This window comes from Tamandua tetradactyla, chromosome 6 (genome assembly GCF_023851605.1).
Source record: "Tamandua tetradactyla isolate mTamTet1 chromosome 6, mTamTet1.pri, whole genome shotgun sequence".
NCBI classification, from domain to species: domain Eukaryota; kingdom Metazoa; phylum Chordata; class Mammalia; order Pilosa; family Myrmecophagidae; genus Tamandua; species Tamandua tetradactyla.
This window is the reverse complement of record NC_135332.1, coordinates 110,152,966-110,174,530: the sequence shown is the minus strand read 5'-3', so window position 1 is coordinate 110,174,530 and position 21,565 is coordinate 110,152,966. Positions and strand designations below refer to the sequence as shown.

Here is a 21,565-nt window from a genome sequence, read left to right as displayed (position 1 = left end):
CTGGGTAGTGAAATCACCATACTCTTTGAGTGAAAGGGAAAAAGAAGGTGAATTAGTAAACCAAATTTTGCTTTTATAATAAAAACATATTTATCACTGTATAGTACCCAAGCTGTACATGAATTTTTAAAGATAAAATAGTTTTTAAAGAAATTTCCAACACTTGCTCTTAGACACTTGTCCCCATCGCTGCCTCCCCTTCGTAATCAGTCCTCTGGAACTTGTGGGCAACTGTGAGAAGCATTAACAACCTATTCAAAACCAATTCTCAGTTTATGATATTTTTGAGTCTGTGTATTCAAATGATTATTACCACTTTAATTCCACACGTTGTCTTGAGTTTTATAAATGATTTAAATGATTTTGCACCATTATTATATCTTTCTGAGGAATTTTTATATTTTTCTATACCTATTAAATAAAGGGCTTTATTTTACTTTCAAAATCTCAAACACCTGCTTTCAGCTCTAATGATGTATTCTGTATAAAACTGACTGTGGCCTAAAATATAGCAGAAACTCTGCTTCCTGTTATAAGTAATTGTAATATATGACTAGGGGTAAACCAGAAAACACTAATTACAAAGGACATAACTTCCTAAATTAAAATTTTTAAGCTGGGTTAACAACATAGTAAGAAACCAACTAAAAGAAAAAGCAAATTTATCTTCCCAGAATCTATACCTTGAGAGAAAAGAAATATTAAAAAGGCAGGTGTTTTAAGTTGGACAAGTAGTGCGTGCAAGCTCTTAATTCACATTAGCACCTGCATCTCCAATTTGCAAAAAAGATGACGCATAAAACTTCAAAATAGCAAAACGTCAGTTTGTTACCATATTAATTCGGTGCTCTATGCAGTAGAGCATGTTACCTTGCAAATTTCGATCTCTTATCATTTCTAATCGTTACTGTAGTTAACCTACTTCAATGCTACTTGAAATGAGCAGTCTGTAATATCCTCTAGTAGTTCAAATGCTAGAAGCTCTTACAAGTGCAGTTCTCCTCCCACTTTCTCTCTCCTGTGGAAGGAAGGTCACTTTCTACTCCTGACGACTGTACTCTTATTAGGCAAAATTAATTTTGACTCTGGGGAAAATTTTCCTTCTTGCATTTTCCTTCTGATCTAGGGCTCCACCGCGCACGTCGGTTATTACCCGTAGGACGGGGTAAGAGATTAAGCACTTTGAGGACACCCGCAGACTTGGATTATTTCCCTTTCCCGTCCCAAGCACCTCTCCTGCTAAAAAATTTTTACCACTTGTCCCACTCCTGCCTATCCTGGAAGAAAGTAGGCGATATTCATTTCTGCCACTCGCGTAGCTATGATATAGAGGCAAAGACAGCTCAAATTTGTGCTTAAAAAATAACGGTCCCGCGAGTTTTAGTCAGATTTGTCTCTAGTCCAAAATGCTGTAGCGGAAACGGTGGCTGAGAAAAGTCAGCAAGGACATGCCCGGATGCAGGGCCGCCCTCACACACCCTGGGGACGCCGTCCACCAGTCCCGTCTCCCTACGTGGGGTCTCGGTCCTTTCGCACCCCTTTCAATTCCTGGGACGTCATCCATCCGCCCAGGAAAGTTTGGGGCGGCGGGAACCATCCTGATGGCGCTTCCGGGCCCGCCCCTCGGGCAGCACAGGAACTCGCTTTCCCAGCAGACTCCGCGCGGCCCTCGGCACCCCTCCCCCCACCCTTCAGTGCCCCTCTCAGCGCGCTCCGGGTCCTGTCGTAGCCCGGCCCACGAGTCCCTCCCGCGGCCCTACGCCCTAGCTCCCGGCTCCTTCCCCAGCTTGGGAGTTTCAGTCCCTGCTTCTAGCTCCCCGGGACCGCCCCCAGTCGCGCGCGCTCTCCCCGCCCCGCCCTCGCTCCCCCCGCGAGCGGCCGCCACAGCCAATGAGGTTCGGGGCCGCGTGCGCAGATTCAAACGGCGGCTCTTGAGAGAGGCTGGGCGCGAGATTCGGCGGTGCGGACAAAACCCTGCAGGAGGCTGCTAGCCTTGCAGAGTTGCTCGCTGCGGGGAGAGGGCGGGGTCGGTGCCCGCGGCACAGCCGCACTGGGACCGCCGTGAGGGAGGCTGAGAGGCGGCGGGGGGGCCGGCGGAGGGTGGGAGCGCGCCCCCTGACATGTCGGGGGCATCCCTGACCGGGCCGGGCCGGGGCTAGGAGCGCCACAGTGAGCCGGGGGCGGGTCGCGGTCTGCGTCTCGGTCCCTAGTCCTGCCTGCCGGAGACTTGCGTTCCGCACTCGGTCGCCTCCGGGAGGGAGCGAGGGAAGCAGGTGGAAGGGTCGGGGAGAAGGAACATTCGCCTGAGGCTGGAGGAGGCTGAACTGCGTCCCCGCCCAGCCCGTGCCTATGCGGTACTTGAAGGATGGCGAAGAGGTCGCGCAGGTGGGTGACATCCCTTCTGCCCAGGCCCGTCGGCCGCGTCCGGCTCAGATTCTCTGACCCTTCCCGCCGCCCCCCCCGCCAGGCCCTCCCCGGCCAGGCTGAGGCTTTCTTTCCCGCTGTCCCACAGCCGCCTCGGCATCGCTGGCCGGAGCGTGTGGAGAGTAGGGGACCGCTGTGTTAGAGACGCAGAAAGTAGCACATGCCCCGGGTGCGCCTTTTGAGTTGATTCTCCCCACAGCGCACGTCCAGACCCCGGGCCTTTCAGCCGCATCTTGGGTCGCTGGAGGTTTTTTGCCAGGTAAGTCTGTGTGCTTTCAGGGAATGCGCTACGCAGATCAGAGTGGTGGTGTCTTGCCTGGTGGACTTAAAAATGGTGTTTAGAGGGACTCTCTTCAGAATTACTGTACCCGTTAAATAGGAACGATAAACCTGGGCGCCAGGAGAAGGGCCCACTCCCAAATTTGCTACCTTGAAAGGTATGGAAACTCCTCAGAGGAATAGCTGAGGAGAGAAAAACATTAAAAAATATATATCTTTTCTGTGACTCTCACACTCCTGTTCTCAGCTTTGTGTATATAGTTTTAACATTTTCTGCATGGAAGATGACACACTGTTGCTCTCAGTAGCATGAGCTTAAAAGAAAACAATGTGTTTGATTCATTAATATTTTGAGTCTCCATGTTTGGCTTTGTATCTAAGTACTACAGAGAGATCGGGTACATTTTTTTTCATTGGGTATGTGCCAGAATGAATTTGCGCGTCTGATTTTTATTTATCGCTGTAGTAGCTACTCCTAATTTGTGCGGTTCAGTCACTTATATGACTAACAACGAGGATGCATTAAAAGGTTCATTATTATAAATTAAACCTGAAAAGATGTTTGGCATAATTTTCAGAATTTCCAACGACTTGTATTTATCTAGATCCACAGCTTAAAAGTTTTAACCATGGATGTATTAACTTAGTTGAAATTTAATACTTGGATTCATTCATTGTAGATTCCATTAAAAACTCAAAATTAGCAATAACTCCAGATGATATTCTTTGCTTTGTTCATTTATTAAACACCTTTTATGTGTGAGATGTTTCTATAGAAATGAGCTTATAAATAAGGCCCTGTTTGCATATCATTATGTAGTTACTACAGTATAGGACAAACAGTTGAGGTGGTATAGATTTACACACACACACACACACACACACACGTCCAGAAAAGGATTTCCAACCTCAGCCTGCCTTATTGATGTTATGCATTGAATAATTCTTTGTAATGGGGAGCTTCCTGCTCATTGTAGGATGTTTAGCAGCATCCCTGGCCTCTAGCCAGTGGATGCCAGTAACACCCCCACCCACAGTCCTGACAAAACACTAATCCAGACATTGCCAAATGTTTCTTTAGGGAACAAAAATCGCCTCAGGTTTAGAATCACTGTTTAGAACTTCAAGGACCCAATTAACCTCTTGATCTTCAGAAAATATAGCTATTAGAAACTATATTATCATCACTAAAATACTGGTTTAGGCCTTTCCTTCGAGTTTTTTAAGTATACAAATTTTTAAGATAAAAAGATTTCATTAAACAAGGTGACAGGTGGCTATGTCAACACAGAAGTTTATTTTTCTTTAGTCTGTGGGACTTTTTACTTATCACTATTGATGTTAATCTTACTTGAAGCAGTTTCTTGGCTAATGCTGTAATTTCAGCATTTGGTTAAAGTTATGGTTAGACACAGATATTTGAATATCAGAAGCCCCGTCCCCAACTGGTTTTGTTTCTGTAATTATTTATGTTTTCCAATTAATACTGAGAAAGAAGTAATGATTTAATGGTAACTTTAGTTTGCCTATGTAATTTGTTTTGCTCATATTGACAATACTTTGAAATTTGGGATATAAGCATTAATTGCACTTTTGACATTAATTCCTTGTCAGCTGTCCAAATTAATTAAAATATATATTATAGAATGATTTGAAGAGTCCTAGTCTATAGTAACTCCCTTATGGAATATACAGATTGAGGATGTGGTGAGAAATTATCATCTCAGAATGGTATATTTCTTTGGGTCTTCATACTTGACTGTGTTTCATGCTCTAAAATTTATATTTCTTATATGTGTAAATGACTTATTTACCTTAGGAGATGGTATGCAAAGTCTAATCTCTTCCCTTTTGGCTAAATATTTTAATAATAAAAAAAAAGAACCAAATTTATAGTTGAAAGAAAGAGGAAATAATTTAGTCACTTTGGTTTGTACTTTGAACGCTCAGGTATACAGCCGTTTTAAGTATTTGAGTAAAAAAATATATATACTTTGCTTTGTAGGAGTTTTGCATGAGGCTATGGGTATAACTCCTGTAATAAAGTTTTTCAGTGTGATTTGAAAGAAACATGTAAGAGTAAAAAACTGGTGTTATCTCAAGTGTGAAACAAGTGAAAGATAAGGACTCTTAATCTGTGTTTGAGATAGTTGTGGTGTCACTGATCTAGATTTACATAATGGAAAAAGGCTCATTTTAATGTTGTGACTTTAATTAGTTTTAGATTTCACTTGGGGTTTTCATGACAGTATTTAAAGGCATCTTGGTATGTCTGTTATTAACATGTGATTTTAAGAATATTTATGTATAAATAATTAGTTTTAATTTTTTAAAGTTAGTTCATCCTTAAAAATAAACTTAAAAAATCTCATTTAGAAGCTAGAAAGCCTATTTACTAGTAAAGATTGGGGTATTTACATTTGCGATGACCTATGACTTTATTAAACTGAAAATATAAAAGCAGGATGTTTTTCAGTGAGGTGTGTGAGTGTGTTTAGGAAGCAATTTCAATAAGTTTTTTTCCAGCAAAATATGTTATGGGCTATAGAACACTAAAATAAGATAACTGATTTTTTAATCAGCTTTGTCATTAATAAGTAGTTTTATTTGGGGAAAGCAGTTAAACTCTGTACCCCAGTCTTTCATTGTTCGTATAAGGACTTTATGATATATGATCAGTAAAGTAACTTCTAGCTTTAATGTATATTCTATTTGAAGACCTTTTGTAATTATCTTTATTCATTTAAAAATATACACACGCAAATGGAATTAAGTAGAAATATTCTTGCATTGTTTTTGTTTGTAGGTAGCTAAGTAGAACTTCCTTCGATATTACTTCGGTATTGCTGTTAGTGATGGTCAAGGATTGTGTGAAGTCAAATTTTCTTTGCTATAATGTTGCTGGTTTGCACAGCCCAGATTTGGATGTAAAATACTGACATATGCAGTACATCGTATTAACCACTGGGTGGCCTGATTTCACTTTATTATATCAAACTGGTAACTTCATACTTGAAGAGAATGAACTTAAAAAATTAAATGCACAGTTAACCTCTCTTCAATATAGTATAATAAAGGTATATATTTTTATTCTGATTAAGATTGCAGACTTGAGGTAGTTTGTGGTTGAAGATATGATCAGGTTGAAGTGATTTTATTAAAGCCAATTTTATAGAATTGCTGATATTTATCTAATTTCGAACCAGTAGTTCCTTTTGAAATAAAAACAAATTTTAAAAATTCTCAAGTTCTTCCTTTAGCAACTTCACTTTACTCGTTTCAGGTGGTATAATTGGTGTTCTTTAAAATTAAACTTCTCCCAAATGTTTTCTCTTAATAGTATCAAGTATGGATGGTTTGCACATTATTTCACAGGCAAAGTCATGACTACCACATTCTAAAAGCTTATCCCCAGTGTAAAGATACTCGTAACCATTTCCTGGCCTACTGAGTCATGGTATATATATTTTTGTTTTGTTATGTTGTTTGTTTCAGTTTAATGTTTAATAGTCACCCTAATCACTTTTGTTCACTCATAATCCAGAAAGTTCTTTTCACTTGAGGCTAGTATTTTGGCTATGTATTAGATGGTTATATAATACACATTTTCTTTGCCTTCAAAAAGAAAACTAGCAGAACGATGTTGGAAACCAAGTCCTACACTGGAAATTCAGAGACCAAATTTTTCTTCTATTTTTGCTTTGCAATAAAATAAATGATTTCACCTTTTTTGCTGCCTATAGGCTAAAAAATTTATTTATTTATTTAATTTCATGTTAGGAGGCTGATTTTATTGATTTACTACATATTACCAGGGTGATGGCTACAATATAGAAATGCTAAAAGATGGTGTAAAAAGCAGGAAATGGTGAAAGTGGAATTTTGGTGAAGTTCCTTTGGGGTTATATCCTTTTATTTGTTGTTCTTGTCAAATTATAGGCGTTCTCAGTTGTCCTTCTCTTATAGCCAATGATATTGATGGGTTTCTACTCTCATTTTCTGTCATACTTATTTAAAAGTTTCATCATCCTCGCAACAGTCTCTTAAACATAAAGGAAAAAATCTTGATGCCAAAATTAAGAAGTAGGTAGACTCTAGGGAAGTCCCAGTGGTAGAGAGGTCATTCTAAGAATTCTTCTAATTTAGTGTTCCCTCATACTCGCCCACTCAAAACCCAGCTTCCTGAATATTGAATGGGCTGTAAAACTCTGTGTCTGAAACTGATGACCATGCTGAATGCAAAATAGAGAATGAAACCTCACTTAGAAGTAGGAATTTCTCACAAATCAAGTGCAGTTTAAAAACAAGGCAGAATGTTAAAGTTAAAATGAGCACATTTTCGAGAAAAGTGCTCCTTGGAATCTAATCTTTTTTTTACCAAAATTAGCATTTTGGGATTCATCTCTTAAACCAGCATTCTTATATTGAACTAAGACAGGTTAAGATTTTAATAAAAACTTTAAGGTGGATTTCATACAGATTCAATGTAATACAGATATTTTTATGAGTATTCAATATTTTGTACAGGAACACCCCCAAGTTAAAAATTGTTTTCATTTTAAAATAAACTTCTTTTAAAACAGCCTCCAATATGCTATTGCAGAAGATGTTGGAGTGTGAAGGGAGGGAAGACGGTAGGAAAAAGAAAAGCATGACTGGGCTGTTTCAAATGGCAGGAAAGGGTAATATTGTTCCGGGCATTTCTAAAAAAGGTTGCCTTTGTAATAGGCACCCTCAAATAACCCCTTCTGTACTGAGCTTTCTTTCTTTCTGTGTTTCAGCAGGTTCTGCTTCTTAAGATTTTACCACTCAGAGATGCATTTGGATTTTGAAAGTCCTTTTTAATAAATGGGAATGTCTTTGACCTCCTAGAGGTATTTTCATTTGTTAGAAAAATGTTTTCTTTTTCTTATCTACTTGAAAGTAGATGTATCGAGTATTGAAGAAGATGGAAGTTCTGATTGATTTGGAAGGTAGTTAGGTAATTTTGGTGTTTAGAGCATTGGGAGAGGTGAAAAGGTGAGGAAGGCCATTCAATAATTCAACACATATTTGAGTGGCAGGTGCTGTGCTTGGTCCTGATAGGTGAACATGATCGACATGGTCTCTGCACACATAGGATTACTTTTGGTTGGGAAGGTTAGCCATGTCACAAGCCTTAAGAAGAAGGAGGGGTAGATGCAATGAATATGTACAAATTGGACATAAAGCTACAATATAGTGCTTTATCTGGTTTAGTTAACGTTTTAGAAATTTTAGACTTTAAATTAGCATCTCTAATTTAACAATTTAATCTTGGCTAATCAGATGGGTATTTCTGATAGCTGGGAATGGCTAAAAGTAACAGGTATTTTCTTTAATTAAATCTGTTTTTATTTTCAGCATAGTTAAAATCAAGCATATATGAAAATAGGCCAGGTATATTTATTGTTATGAAATTATCTAATTCAGCTTATTATGAAGAACTCTCCTGCCTTTTAGGGCTTCATGCTCTAAAACTGCTTTTTCTTTCTTCATCCCTATCAAAGTTCAGGTCTGACTTTGTCCCCTTCTCACTTCATTCATTTTTCTTGAGTCATCTCATCTATTCTTGTGGTCTCAATTATTCTCTGGATGCCAGTGATTGCTGAACTATGTCTTCACCCCAGATCTCTTAATCTGACCAGATTACCTGACCAGAAGACCCATTGCCTTCTAGTTCTGCTTTGTCTAATAGGATAGCCACTGGCCACGTGTACTTATCAAGCACTTAAATGTAACTAGTTCTCAATTGTGATGTGCTGTTGACTGTAAAATATACACCAATTTTGAAGACTTTAGTAAGAAAAAATGTAAAATATTTCTTTTATAATTTTGTATTTTGAATACATGTTGTAGTGATACTATTCTGGATATGTTTGGCCTAATAAGGATTATTAAAATTAATTTCACTTGTTTCTTTTTAGTTTTTAAATGTGGCTTCTAGAAGATTCAAAGTTACATATGTAACATATTTCTGTTGGATAGTGCTGTTCTAGACTTATTACCTGTTTATTTCCCAACTACCTTGAAATTAGTAGTTGAAAACTGTGCTTACTCTTCCCTCTCATTCCCTTTTCCCTCACAAAGCCATCTTTCCTTCTATTTCTTATTGCAGTAAGTACTTCTACCTATGCTCCCAAAGCCAGAAAATTTGGAATCATCCTTGTTTCCTCCTTCTCCCTCGTCCCTTGTATCCATCAGTTACAAAATCCTTTTGTTTCTACCTTTTAAATATCTCTCACCCTGGATCTCGTACTTATTTCCATTTCTACTACCATTACCATAGTCATTCTTTTTTTTCCCTCATTTCTGGATTTTTATCACATTTAGATCTTTCCCACATAGGTTATAAAAAAGGCATCCCTAATTTCTTATAGTACTGGGCAGTTTGATTTTTTTTTAATGTAAATATTTGCTCTGTCTAAATTTATTTTGTTGCAAAGTAGGGCGCCAACTTTAATTTTCTGAATGGTTGCCCAGTGTCTTAACACTATTTATAGAAAAATCTGTATTTACCCCCCAATGACTTGAAATGCTAGTGTTATAATTAACCACATTCCCTTATGGGTTTGCTTTTTTCTGAATGCTCTATTCTGTTCCATTGATTTGTGTGTCTCCTCTCATGCCAGTGCCATTCTGTTTTATTTATTGTTGTTTGCAGTATATTTTAATATTGGATGATACTTATATCCCCATTATTATTTCTTAAAGAACTTTTCTGGCTATTATTACTTATTTATTTTTCATATTAATCAGCTTGTTAATTCCTTCCCAAAAGCTAATGGTATTTATTTAATTTAATTTATGAATTAATTAAGAGAGAATGGGCATCTCAAGAAGATTGTTTTCGTTTCTAAGAATGTGGTCTGGATATTCTTCCGTTTGTTCAAGTTCTTTGTGTCTCAGAGTAATGTTTTATTATTTACTATATCTTGACTTGTATACTAAAAAATATATATTTTTATACATTTTAACTTTTGTTAAAATTGTTCATGGGTCATTTCTTTCAATGTTCTTTTAACTGGTATGGTTTGTATTTTGCCATTACCATTTGTCAAGTCTTAATAATTTCTTAATCAAATTATTGTTAAAAATTTGTAATTGGTCTTCCTCCCTCCAATTTGCCACATTCCTGTCTGTGAGTTTTCTAAAGCACCATTAAGAGTTTGTCTTTTGCTCCCTTAACTTAAAGTCTTTAAACTCTGTAACTTTAGAATAAAGGTGAAACTCCTTAGCATGGCAAACATGGTTAAGATTTGGCTCCTGGTGGTATATGCAGCCTCATCTCTCTAATGTTAGTAAGAATTTTAGCTCCTACCCATGTATGACTCTGTTTTTTTTTATATTTTGAATGATATCACCGGCTATAAGCCTTTTAGTTTGAATGGTTTCTACAGTCATTCCTGTAAACACAGGTTCAGTGATTGAATTCACAAATTTAAAAATATGTATTGATTTAATGGATTGTGCTTTTTACAGTGAGGATGAGGATGATGACGTTCAGTATGCTGATCATGATTATGAAGTACCACAACAAAAAGGATTGAAGAAACTCTGGAACAGAGTAAAATGGACAAGAGATGAGGTCATTTTCTAACAAGGCTTACTAATTTCATACTTATATTTATTTGTTTGATAGCATTATCAATAAGATACTTAAAAATAAACGTCAAAAAATTTACCCACCAATCAACTCGCACATTCTTTTACTTCAACCAGAGATATGAATAACAGTTAATGTTAGGATTGGCAGTATAGTAAATGGGGGAATTTGTTTTACAGTGGCCTCAGTCCTTCTAAAAATGACAGAATATGACATGAGAGAATTGGAGATATATATTTATTTGGGGAGTATAAGAATGGGGTGCTAGAAACTTTCTAAGTTTCATACCTGTTTTAATAGGATGATAAATTAAAAAAGTTGGTTGAACAACATGGAACTGATGATTGGACTCTAATTGCTAGTCATCTTCAAGTAAGTAAAACATGATCTTATATTTCTAATGTGGTTGAGTTAGGCCATTGGACTAAATTTGCTGTTTTCAAAAATGCATGTGTCTATGTATGTTAGATTGATTGAGATTTCCTTCCTAAAAGCATCTTTATTGTTCTGGTTCACTTGTAGTTGCTAATAGCTTAGAAAGTCTTATTTTCTCATAATGTGTTTATTCAGGGGCCTTATAAAAGATTACTACTCTAAGGCAAAAATGATATTAAGGGCTAGATTATCTGTAGTCCTGTGTATAAACTAATGTCTTTATAAAGTTGGGCTTTAAAATATTTGCTGATAAATATTTAGACATTCTGAGATGTGAATATATTGAATCATTTTGGAAGGTAGCCAATAACTGCCAAATCAGAAAAAGCTCTGTTGAAAAATTTGCCATCTAAGGCTAACATTTTAAAATGTTAACATTTACTTTAAATTATGCTTACTGTTTACCATACAGCTATTCATATACTATTCATTTGTATGTCATATTATAATTTATGAAGTATTTTCATACTCTTATTTGTTCCTACTATTGGTAGTTAGGCAAAATATTCATATTTGAATTTTGCTGTTGACTACTTTCTGTTTCAGAAACCAGGTCACCTACATTCTTTCCAGATCGTCATAATGCCTCTCTGTATAATCTGAAAATTGAGACCAAATAAAGAAAGGAGGTTATAGGTTTTGTCGTCATTCTGGATGATGTTCAAATGTCAGCCATTTGGTCTTAGAATAATTACTTATTCTTTTTGACCCTCAGCTTCTTTATAATATGTAGATAATAGTACTTATTTTTTAGTATTGTTGTGAGGAATAGAAATAACATATAGATGTTTGACCCAGTTCCTAACAATTAGCAGGTGTTCGATAAACAGAAGCTAAATAATTATTAGAAATAATTAGTTTTTTCATCTTATCTTCAATGTTATAATAGCAAATGAAGAGAACAGAGAAGGACATACAGGAACAAACTAAGTATTCTGAAGAAAGTGATAGCCTTAGAGAATGGATCAGCATTGATGTACAGAAGCCATAAATGAAGAAGCTGAATTTATATATAAATAATTTGAAGTCCATTAAGTATAAAGACAGAGTCATTGGTAGACAAAAGTATTTCCATCTTTCCCTTTATGTACCAGATAATCTGTGGTCCTGTGTATGAACTAGTATCTTTATAAACTGTGAATCACTGAAGAATTGTTAGGTATTAATTATTATTATCCTCCTGATATAAAGGAGATTGGTCAACAATTGACTATAATAAGGTTTCATGTATTAATCATTTTGGGGGGTTGAGATATTTCCGCATCAGGTTTTCTTATCCTGGCAAGTTCATTTTCCTTTTGGCTTCAGCACTTAACCAATTTAATTGAAGTATATTGTACATCTTATATATAGGTACGTTTAATATTTTCTTGATAAGTCGGGGGTGGTCATCATTTATAAACATCCATTTAATACTATGCGATAGTCTAGTAGTGCCTTTTGGGGCTTTTTAATTATATAGAGTTATGTACTGCTCTACTATATAAATCCATACTGTGCTGTTTGGGTTCTGCTTTTAAGTTTTATATCTGCTTTTTATAGTTTTCTTTCTACTGCCTTTTATTCCTCAATCCTAGATTCATTCCTTTATGGCAGTGTTTGTGTAATTGCTTTGCTGCTTGCTGTGTTGAAAGGTATAGTGTAGAGATACATTCTTATATTTCAAATATATATTGTTTTTATTTGTAGTTGAAGCACTGGTGATGACTTCAACTTAAAAAAAAAGATTGGGGGCGGGCCGCGGTGGCTCAGCGGGCAAAGTGCTTGCCTGCCATGCCGGAGGACCTCGGTTCGATTCCCGGCCCCAGCCCATGTAAAAAAAAAAACAAACAAACAAACAAAATACAATAAAACAAGAAAATGTTTAAAGATGTTTCCTTTCCTTCCTTCTATCCTTCCTTCCTTCTCTCTGTCTTTCCTTCCCTTCCTCCCTCTCAAAAAAAAAAAAAAAAAAAAAAAAAAAAAGATTGGGACCCAGGCATGTAAAATAAATGAATGTTTAATTGAATGATTATAGTAATATTCTGTTCTTGAAGATGTGATACTTAAGGCTGTAAGAGTTAAGTTTAAGTTGATTTGATTTCTGGAAGGCAGTTGTTTAGTAACTAAATCATCAAAATTCTTTCAGAATCGTTCTGATTTTCAGTGCCAGCATCGATGGCAGAAAGTTTTAAATCCAGAGTTGATAAAGGGTCCCTGGACTAAAGAAGAAGATCAGAGGGTAACATGTTCATTTTCTTTATTTTCATTGTGTAGGTAGACTAGCTTTTTTTTCCTTATTAATGTTTTAACACATAAGGTATATGTTTAAAGCATTTTGATTTTGTTGTCTGGTGGCTACTTGCATAAGAATCAAATGTTGGGGGTCTTGAATATTTTTTTCTGAATTGAAAACAAAGTAAAATGTATATAGCCCATTCTTTCTAAGAGTCTGGTTTGCAGAAGGAAAAATACTTGCTATCAGCTCACTCACCTTTGCCTAAAGCTTAGGTTAGAAACATTTTTGATACATTTTCCTGTAAAAAATTGAATTAACATTTTAATTTTACTTTTACAACTGATAACTTGTATAAGGAAGTCATTCTTAACTTTCCTTCTTGACCAATAATGGGCCCCCAAATATGATAGATATCAGACAATCATGTTTCTAAGGGTTTGAAAACAGAGGCAATTCTTTCTGTCGTAAATGTCTGAGAATGAGAGAATTTATGCTCTCCACTAGGAATTGCCCTTTAGTTCATGCCTTTTATTGTATAAAAGCTATAATGTAGTTAGAAACTAGAGCATCTTTACTGATACTCAAAGAAAAAAAAGCTTCAGTATGGTTCTGATTTACTTGATGACCAATGATAAATTTTAAGATAGGCAATCTGTATCCTTTTAGCTTGAGAAAGGAAGAAATGAAAGCCAATAATTCTCTGTAGATCCTTCCTGTTCCAAGATTATTTAATTGGCTTTCAGCTGAGGCTTGTTTTTTTGTTTTTACTTGTAAGAGTAAAAAGTGCGGACATCTCAACTCTTTTATTATTTCAAATTAGTTTTGTATGAAAGCAATTTAACTTAAAAGTTACTTTAATTGTATTTGAGAAAAATTCAGAATGAATATTTGAATTCAGCAAATGTGGAAGGAATATTTATTAGTAAAACTTTTTTTATTAGTTGTAGTTACAGTTTGGATTTAATGGACATGCTTAAAATGGTAATCTATGAAGAGAATTCTTTTTTAAACTTTGTTTTTCTGTTTTTTAGGTTATTGAATTAGTTCAGAAATATGGGCCAAAAAGATGGTCTCTAATTGCAAAACATTTAAAAGGAAGAATAGGCAAGCAGTGTAGAGAAAGATGGCATAACCATCTGAATCCTGAGGTAAAGAAATCTTCCTGGACAGAAGAGGAGGACAGGATAATCTATGAGGCACATAAGCGGTTGGGAAATCGTTGGGCAGAAATTGCCAAACTACTTCCTGGAAGGTGCTTATATAAATGTATATACATTTTTTTCTGTACTTAAACATGATCTTTATTACCTTTCTGTTAAATATATTTGCGGCTACCCATGACTTTCATTTTATTCAGAATTAAAATTTAGTCTGTGTAAGACAAGCAACCATTTGGAACTATTTGTAATAAATTCTGTGCTAAGGAATGTAATTGCATTTTTAATGAAACAGTTTATAGCAACAATTCGTACAATAAACAAAAGACCTTTAGAAAATAAGAACATTTAATACACTGAAAATCACGTCTACATATTAGTGTCAATCGGGTAGATCCTGTTTATACAAATTCATTTGGGTTGGAAATTAAATCTAAGAGAATTCTTTCATATGGATTCCAATGTGTATAGGAGTGGAGAATAACAAACATACTGATTGGATTAAACTGCTGTGAAGGTACATTAGGGAAAATTCAGTTCTTAATTGTGATATGATTCAAACCATGAAAGTAGTGTAACCATGTGGCTAAGAAATAGAATTTCCCTCAGTGGCAGTTATGTGCTAAGTATACTTTACTTTGCTGTTGTTCACATTTTATCTAGTAGTCTTTAGTACAGTAGACCAATAACTTCAGGAAAATGCATACCTCAAGCAGAAGATACATATCGGTTTTAATCATTACTTTAATCTCTGTATGTATAGTACTTCATGGTTTATAAAGTGCTGTTCAGTATACTCTTTTTTTTTTTTTTTTCGGGGGGTTGGGGAGGTGGTGCGTGGGCTGGGAATTCAACCCAGGTCTCCCACATGGCAGATAAAGCATTCTGCCATTGAACTAGCCATGCACCATCTTTTCAATATACTCTTAATTAATCTTAATATACTTGTGAAATGGGCAGAACAAACATTGCTATCTTTGTTTTACAGAAAAGGAAATTAGGCATAGTGTTAAGTTTTTTATCCAAGTTACTGAACCTGGTCTGGAAACTTTGGATGTTTTCAACTGTTATGCTTTTTTAAAATATTTTTTATTGTTAAATATAACTTGAATTCAAAGAAAAGAAAGAAAAACAATGATTTTCAAAGTACACTTCAACAAGTAGTTATAGAACAGATTTCAGAGTTTGTTATGGGTTACCTTCCACCATTTCAGATTTTTCCCTCTAGCTGCTCTGAAACACTGGAAGCTAGAAGAATTTTTTTTCTTTTTTGTGAAAAATAACAAAAAAAAAAAAAACACCCAATAAATCAAAGTACATTGCAACAGTTAGTTGTAAAGCATATTTCAGAGTTTGGTATGGGTTACAATTCCACAATTTTCGGTTTTTACTTCTAGCTGCTCTAAGATACTGGAAACTAAAAGAAATATCAATATAATGATTCAGCAGTCATACTCATTTGCTAATCCTTACCTGTTCTGTATAACTCTATCATCACCTTTTATTTTTCTACTCTTGAGGGGTATTTGGGCTATGCCCATTCTAATTTTTTCATGCTGGTAGGGGCTGGTGATAATATGGAATGGGGGATAGAACTAGTTGATGTTCTGGAGAGGCTGGCCCCTCTGCATTTTGGGACTTATCTGGTCCAGGAACCCATCTAGAGGTTGTAGATTTCTGGAAGGTTACCCTAATGCATGTAACCTTTGTAGAATCTTGTATAATGCCCTAGGAGTTCTTTAGGATTGGCAGGAATGGTTTTGGTTGGTATGATACATAGCAATGTCTAACTGAAGCTTGCCTAAGAGTGACCTCCAGAATAGCTTCTTACCTCTATTTGAACTCTCTCAGCCACTGATACCTTATTTGTTACATTTCTTTTCCCCCTTTCAATCAGGATGGCATTGTTGATCCGACGTGCTAGGGCCAGGCTCATCCCTGGGAGTCATCTCCCATGCCACCAGGGACTTTCTTCCCTGGATGTCATGTCCTATTTTGTGGGGAGGGCAATGCTTTCACTTGTAGAATTGAGTTTAGAGAGAGAGAAGCCACATCTAAGCAACAAAATAAGTCATCCAGAAGTAACTCTTAGGTGTACCTGTAGGTAGGCTAAACTTCTCTGCTATATACATAAGCTTCACAAGAGTAAGCCTCAAGATTAGGGGCTAGGCCTATTGATTTGGGTGTCCTAAATGTTTGACGTAGTATAGGGGTTTCCACAGTGGTAAAGTTTAGTTGTTTCATATTTTTTTCCCATCCCTCAAGGGACTTTGCCAATACTTTTTTTTTTTTTTAACTTTTTTATTGTGAAAAATAACATATACAATGCAATAATACATTTTATACATTAGTAATACATTCCAAATACATTTTAACAAGTAGTTACAGAAAAGATTTTAAAATTTAGTATGGGTTACAGTTTTCTTCTAGCCTGCTTCAAGACATTGGAGACCAAAAGAAATATCAATACAATGATTCAGCAGTCATACTCATTTGTTAAATCCTATCTTCTCTGTTATACACCTCCTTCTCTCTTTCTATGGTAAAACTAATATATATACACAAAAGCAGTACATTTCAAAGTATATCACAACAATTAGTTGTAAAACAGATTTCAGAGTTTGGTGTGGGTTACAATTCCACAATTTTAGGATTTACTTCTAGTTGCTCTAAGGTACTGGAGACTAAAAGAAATATCAATATGACTCAGCAATTATAATAATTTGTTAAACCCTGCCCTCTCTGTCTAACTCCACCACCACCTTTGATCTTTCTCCCACTCTTTAGGGGTATTTGGCCTATGCCCATTCTAACTTTTTCATGTTGGAAGGGGCTGTCAATAATATGAGATAGGGGGATCGAACTAGCTGATGTTCTGGAGAAGCTAGTCTCTCTACATTTCAGGACTTATCTGGTCCAGGGACCCATCTGGAGGTTGTAGGTTTCTGGAAAGTTATCTTAGTGCATGGAACTTTTGTAGAATCTTATGTAATGCCCTCACATATTCTTTAGGATTGGCCGGAATGGTTTTGGTTGGGGTTTGGCAAGCTATCATAGGTAACAATGTCTAACTGAACCTTGAGTAAGAGTGATCTCCAGAATAGGCTCTTGCCTCTGTTTGAACTCTCTCAGCCACTGATACCTTATTTGTTACACTTTTTTTCCCCTTTTGATCAGGATGGCATTGTTGATCCTATAATGCTAGGGCCAGGCTCATCTCTAGGAGTCATCTCCCATGCTGCCAGGGAGACTTTCATCCCTGGATGTCATGTCCCACATCAGGAGGAAAGCAATGATTTCACTTGCAGAATTGGGCTTAGAGAGAGAGGCACATCTGAGCAACAAAGGAGGTCCTCCATAGGTGACTCTTAGGCATACTTATAGGTAGGCTAAGCTTCTCTGCTACATACATAAGCTTCACAAGAGCAAGCCTCAAGATCAAGGGCTTGGTCTATTGATTTGGGTGTCCCTAAAGTTTGACACAGTATCCAGAGTTTTCCCAGTGGTAAAGTTTAATAGTTCAATATTTTTTCTCCCATCCCTCAAGGGACTTTGCCAATATTTTTTTGTTATCTGCTTAATATACTCTGGGATGTATCCAGGCATTACATGAAGCTATACAGGATTAAAGGCCTTCATTCTTATTCTGGGCTCCCTGTGTTTGAATTGGTTAAATGATCTATCCTGACAGGTGGAATTAGATTATGTGCTACAGAAAATTTAGGTTCGGGACAAGGTAAACCTTTCTTCCTTTGGTCTCAAAGAGTAGATGAGGTTCTAAAATATAAACAATATCTTCCTTACCTTAACCTGAATTACTTTAATCCCAACTTGATCAGCTTCGTTCTTACTTGTAAATCCCAGGTTATACATATAGAAAACAGCGTTACAAAGTCCAGAAATAACAATTACCGCTCCGGACTAAGCATGACTGCTATAACCGTTTCTAATCTACACCCCTGTTTTCTTATAAGCATTTTCTAAATGAAAACATACAATAATTGCTCTTTTGTTTCTGGCTTATTTTGCCTCACTAAATGTCCCACAGGTTCATTCACAATGTCGCATGCATCATAACTTAGTTCCTTTTTGTAGCAGCACAATATTCAATCATATGTTCTAATATGATACACCATCGTTCGCTCATCTCCTCATAGTGCGTGCTTCAGCCACCTCCATTCATTGGGCATCATGTTTAATGTCCAAAGTCAAGTCTATCAGCACTCTCAATTTTAGATAATTTCATTCAACTTTTTATGCATCTCTTTTAACTTTTTATTTGAAATAATTTCAAATTTACAGGACAGTTGCAAAGATAATACAAACCCCATATAGAGAATTCCAACATAGCCCAACTTCCCAAATACATATATCCACCAATTTTAAAATTTTGCCACCTTTGCCCTTTCTTTCTTTCCTTTTCCCCTTCCCTTTACTTTCTATTTATCTATCTTCTGAAAATTTGAGAGCAGGTTGCAATAATAATGATATTTCCATGTATATTTCCATGGATAAGAATAGTCATACCTTAAGTGCAGCTAACAAATTTAAGAAATGTAACATTGATATAAAACTTACATTCTATATTCCAGTTTTCTTATGTCCCAATGTCTTTTTGAGCCTGTTCTCTCCATTTTTAGATCTCATCCAGTATCATTTATTGTGTTTAATTTTATCTCTTTAGTTTCTCTTTCTTTTTTTAAAATTGTGGAAACATATATACAACATGAGTCTTCTCATCTCATCACCTCCCAAGCATATCATTCAGTGCAATTAATCACGGTCACAGTGCTGTTCTACCACCACTATCCTTCATTACTAGAAATTTATTTTTACCCCAAACCTAAATGCTACACTTATTTTGCATTAACTCTCCCTATTGCCCCTGTCCCTGCCCCTGGTAACTTGTACTCTTCTTTCTGTCTTTGGTTTGCATATTCTCTGATATTTTCTTTGTGGTTACCATGGGGCTTGCATTTTACATCCTAAAGTACAACAGTCTCATTTGCTTTGATACCAATTTAGCTTCAATAGCCTACATGAATTATGTTCCTGTACCCCTCTGTCCCTTCCACCTTTATGTACTTCTTCTTTTTTATAATTAACAGTAATATTTTAATATTCTTTTCATCAGTTGTAACAAAGGAACCACACTAATGCTGAGTGTCAACAGTTGGGTGGGGGTGTGATGGTTGGGTTCACGTGTCAGCTTGGCCAGTTGATGGTGCCCAGTTGTCAGTCAGGCAAGCACTGGCCTAATTGTTATTGCAAGGATATTTCATAGCTGGTTGATAAGCCAGAAGGCTGGCTTATTAAATCATCAGTCAGTTGCTTGCAGCTGTAGCAGATTATGTCTACCATCAACTAAGGGTATGTTTTCTGCCGGTGAGTTAATCCAATCTTTATGGAGTTCTTGATACAAATTATGTATTTATACATTATAAGACCAAAAATATTGATTTATTTTATGCATTTAGCTTTTAGATCTTGTAGGAAGTAAAAAAATGGAGGGACAAATAAAAAAATAAAAAATGCAAAAGTACTGGTACTTATGTTTACCCATGTTATCTTTCCCAGAGATCTTTGTTTCTTTCTGTGGCTTCAGTTGATTGTCCAGTGTTCTTTCCTTTCAACCTGCAGAACTCCCTTTAGCATCCCTTGTGGGCTGGTCTAGTGATCAAGCCCCTCAGCATTTATCTATCTGGGAATGTCTTATTCCGTCCTTTTTTTTGCATGAGCAGGCACCGGAATTGAACCTGGATCTCCAGCATGGCAGGCGAGAATTCTGCCTGCTGAGCCACTGTGGCCTGCCCCTCCTTCATTTTTGAAAGACAGTTTTGCCAGATACAGAATTTTCAACTGGCAAGGTTTTGCTTTCAGCACTTTCAATATGTCATCCCACTAACCTTCTTACTTCCAAGGTTTCCAATGGTACTTAATTTTTTTTTTTTTTCCGCATGGGCAGGCTCTGGGAATTGATCCCGGGTCTTCGGCATGGCAGGCGAGAATTCTGCCAATGAGCCACCATTGCACTGCCTGGCACTTGATCATTTTGTGACTCCCTTGTACTTAATATGTTGCTTCTCTCTTGCAGCTCTCAGAATTCTCTCTTTAATTCTGGCATTCGGTAGTGTGAGTTTTTTTGGGTTTATTCTGTTTGGTGTTTATTGAGCATCTTGGATGTATACATTCATGTATCTCATTACATTTGGGAAATTTTCAACTATTATTTCTTTGTTTTCTCTTGGCCCCTTTCTTTCTTTTACTTGGACTCCTAAAGTACATATGTTGGTATGTTTGATGGTATCACATAGTTTTCTCAGGCTTTGTTCGCTTTTCTTCATTCTTTCCTTTTTCTGCTCCTCAGAGTGGATGATTTCAATTGTCTTATCTTCAAGGTCATTGAATTACTCTCTATTTGAAATGCTCTTTTTCTCTGCTCTTATATGACTAGTTCTTATTACTCAGATCTTTTTTCACTGTCACCTCAGAGAAGCCATACTTGACCACTTAATCAAAATTACTCTAATCCTCTACTTTCCTTATCTCCTCATTTCCTTAATTATCTACATTACACTGATATTTTTTCTCATTTATTTATTTGTGTTCTGATTCTTCTCCTCTCCCCTGTGTATGTTTCATGAGAGTCATGACTTTTTTTTGTCTTATTTACTGCTGTTTCTCCAGTGCCTGCCATGTAATAGGCATTTATATTAAATAAATGAATGACTAATTCAAACTTAGACTTTTATTTTTTAAATTTTAGTTTTGGAGTTAAATGTTTTATCTTTTGAATTTAAAAAGTATATAATTTAACAAGTTATAAAAATTTGTTTTGAGTACTTTCTACAGTTTACACAGTGTTCACACTTGTAGACTCCCCTTTTTCTTTTTAAATTATAATATGATTTTACTTCTTAGGACTGATAATTCTATCAAAAATCATTGGAATTCTACTATGCGAAGAAAAGTGGAGCAAGAGGGCTACTTACAAGATGGGATAAAATCAGAACGACCATCATCTAAACTTCAACACAAACCTTGTGCGACTATGGACCATTTGCAAACCCAGAATCAGTTTTACATACCTGTTCAGGCACATATTTTTAATACCTTTATTATTTTAAAAATTCCTTTTGTTAATATATGAGAAGTTGGTTTCTTAATAGGGCAGGTACCATATATATTAAGGGGGAAAAAGACATTTAAATTTCCAAACTGTAAAAAATAAGTCATACCTAGCAGTTAATCTATTAGTGGAGATTTAACTTCCTTTGTTTTGTTATAAATATAGATATTTTGGGAACAAACTCATTAAAATGTTTCCTTTTATATGTAATTTTAATATAATCTAGTTAGGAAACTCATGTTCATCTCCTAGTACTATAATTCTTTGAATCTTCATTTATGATTCAAAGCTAATGGTCA

General features: G+C 36.1%; 1 protein-coding gene across 8 annotated transcripts in view; it reads left to right on the top strand.

The window, feature by feature from the left end:
• The first annotated feature begins 1,936 nt into the window (after positions 1-1,936).
• Positions 1,937-21,565, top strand: part of MYBL1 (MYB proto-oncogene like 1) — a 36,966-nt gene continuing 17,337 nt past the window's right edge. For 4 of the 8 annotated variants that reach the window (XM_077166907.1, XM_077166911.1, XM_077166906.1 and 1 more), the window contains exons 1-7: positions 1,937-2,385; positions 2,624-2,683; positions 10,204-10,309; positions 10,628-10,699; positions 12,891-12,983; positions 14,012-14,232; positions 21,059-21,233. In XM_077166907.1, the coding sequence (XP_077023022.1) occupies positions 2,366-2,385; positions 2,624-2,683; positions 10,204-10,309; positions 10,628-10,699; positions 12,891-12,983; positions 14,012-14,232; positions 21,059-21,233 (747 nt within the window). In that variant the 5' untranslated portion in view covers positions 1,937-2,365. The remainder of the gene's footprint in view (positions 2,386-2,623; positions 2,684-10,203; positions 10,310-10,627; positions 10,700-12,890; positions 12,984-14,011; positions 14,233-21,058; positions 21,234-21,565) is intronic. The other 4 variants (XM_077166909.1, XM_077166913.1, XM_077166912.1 and 1 more) reach the window with 1 other exon arrangement.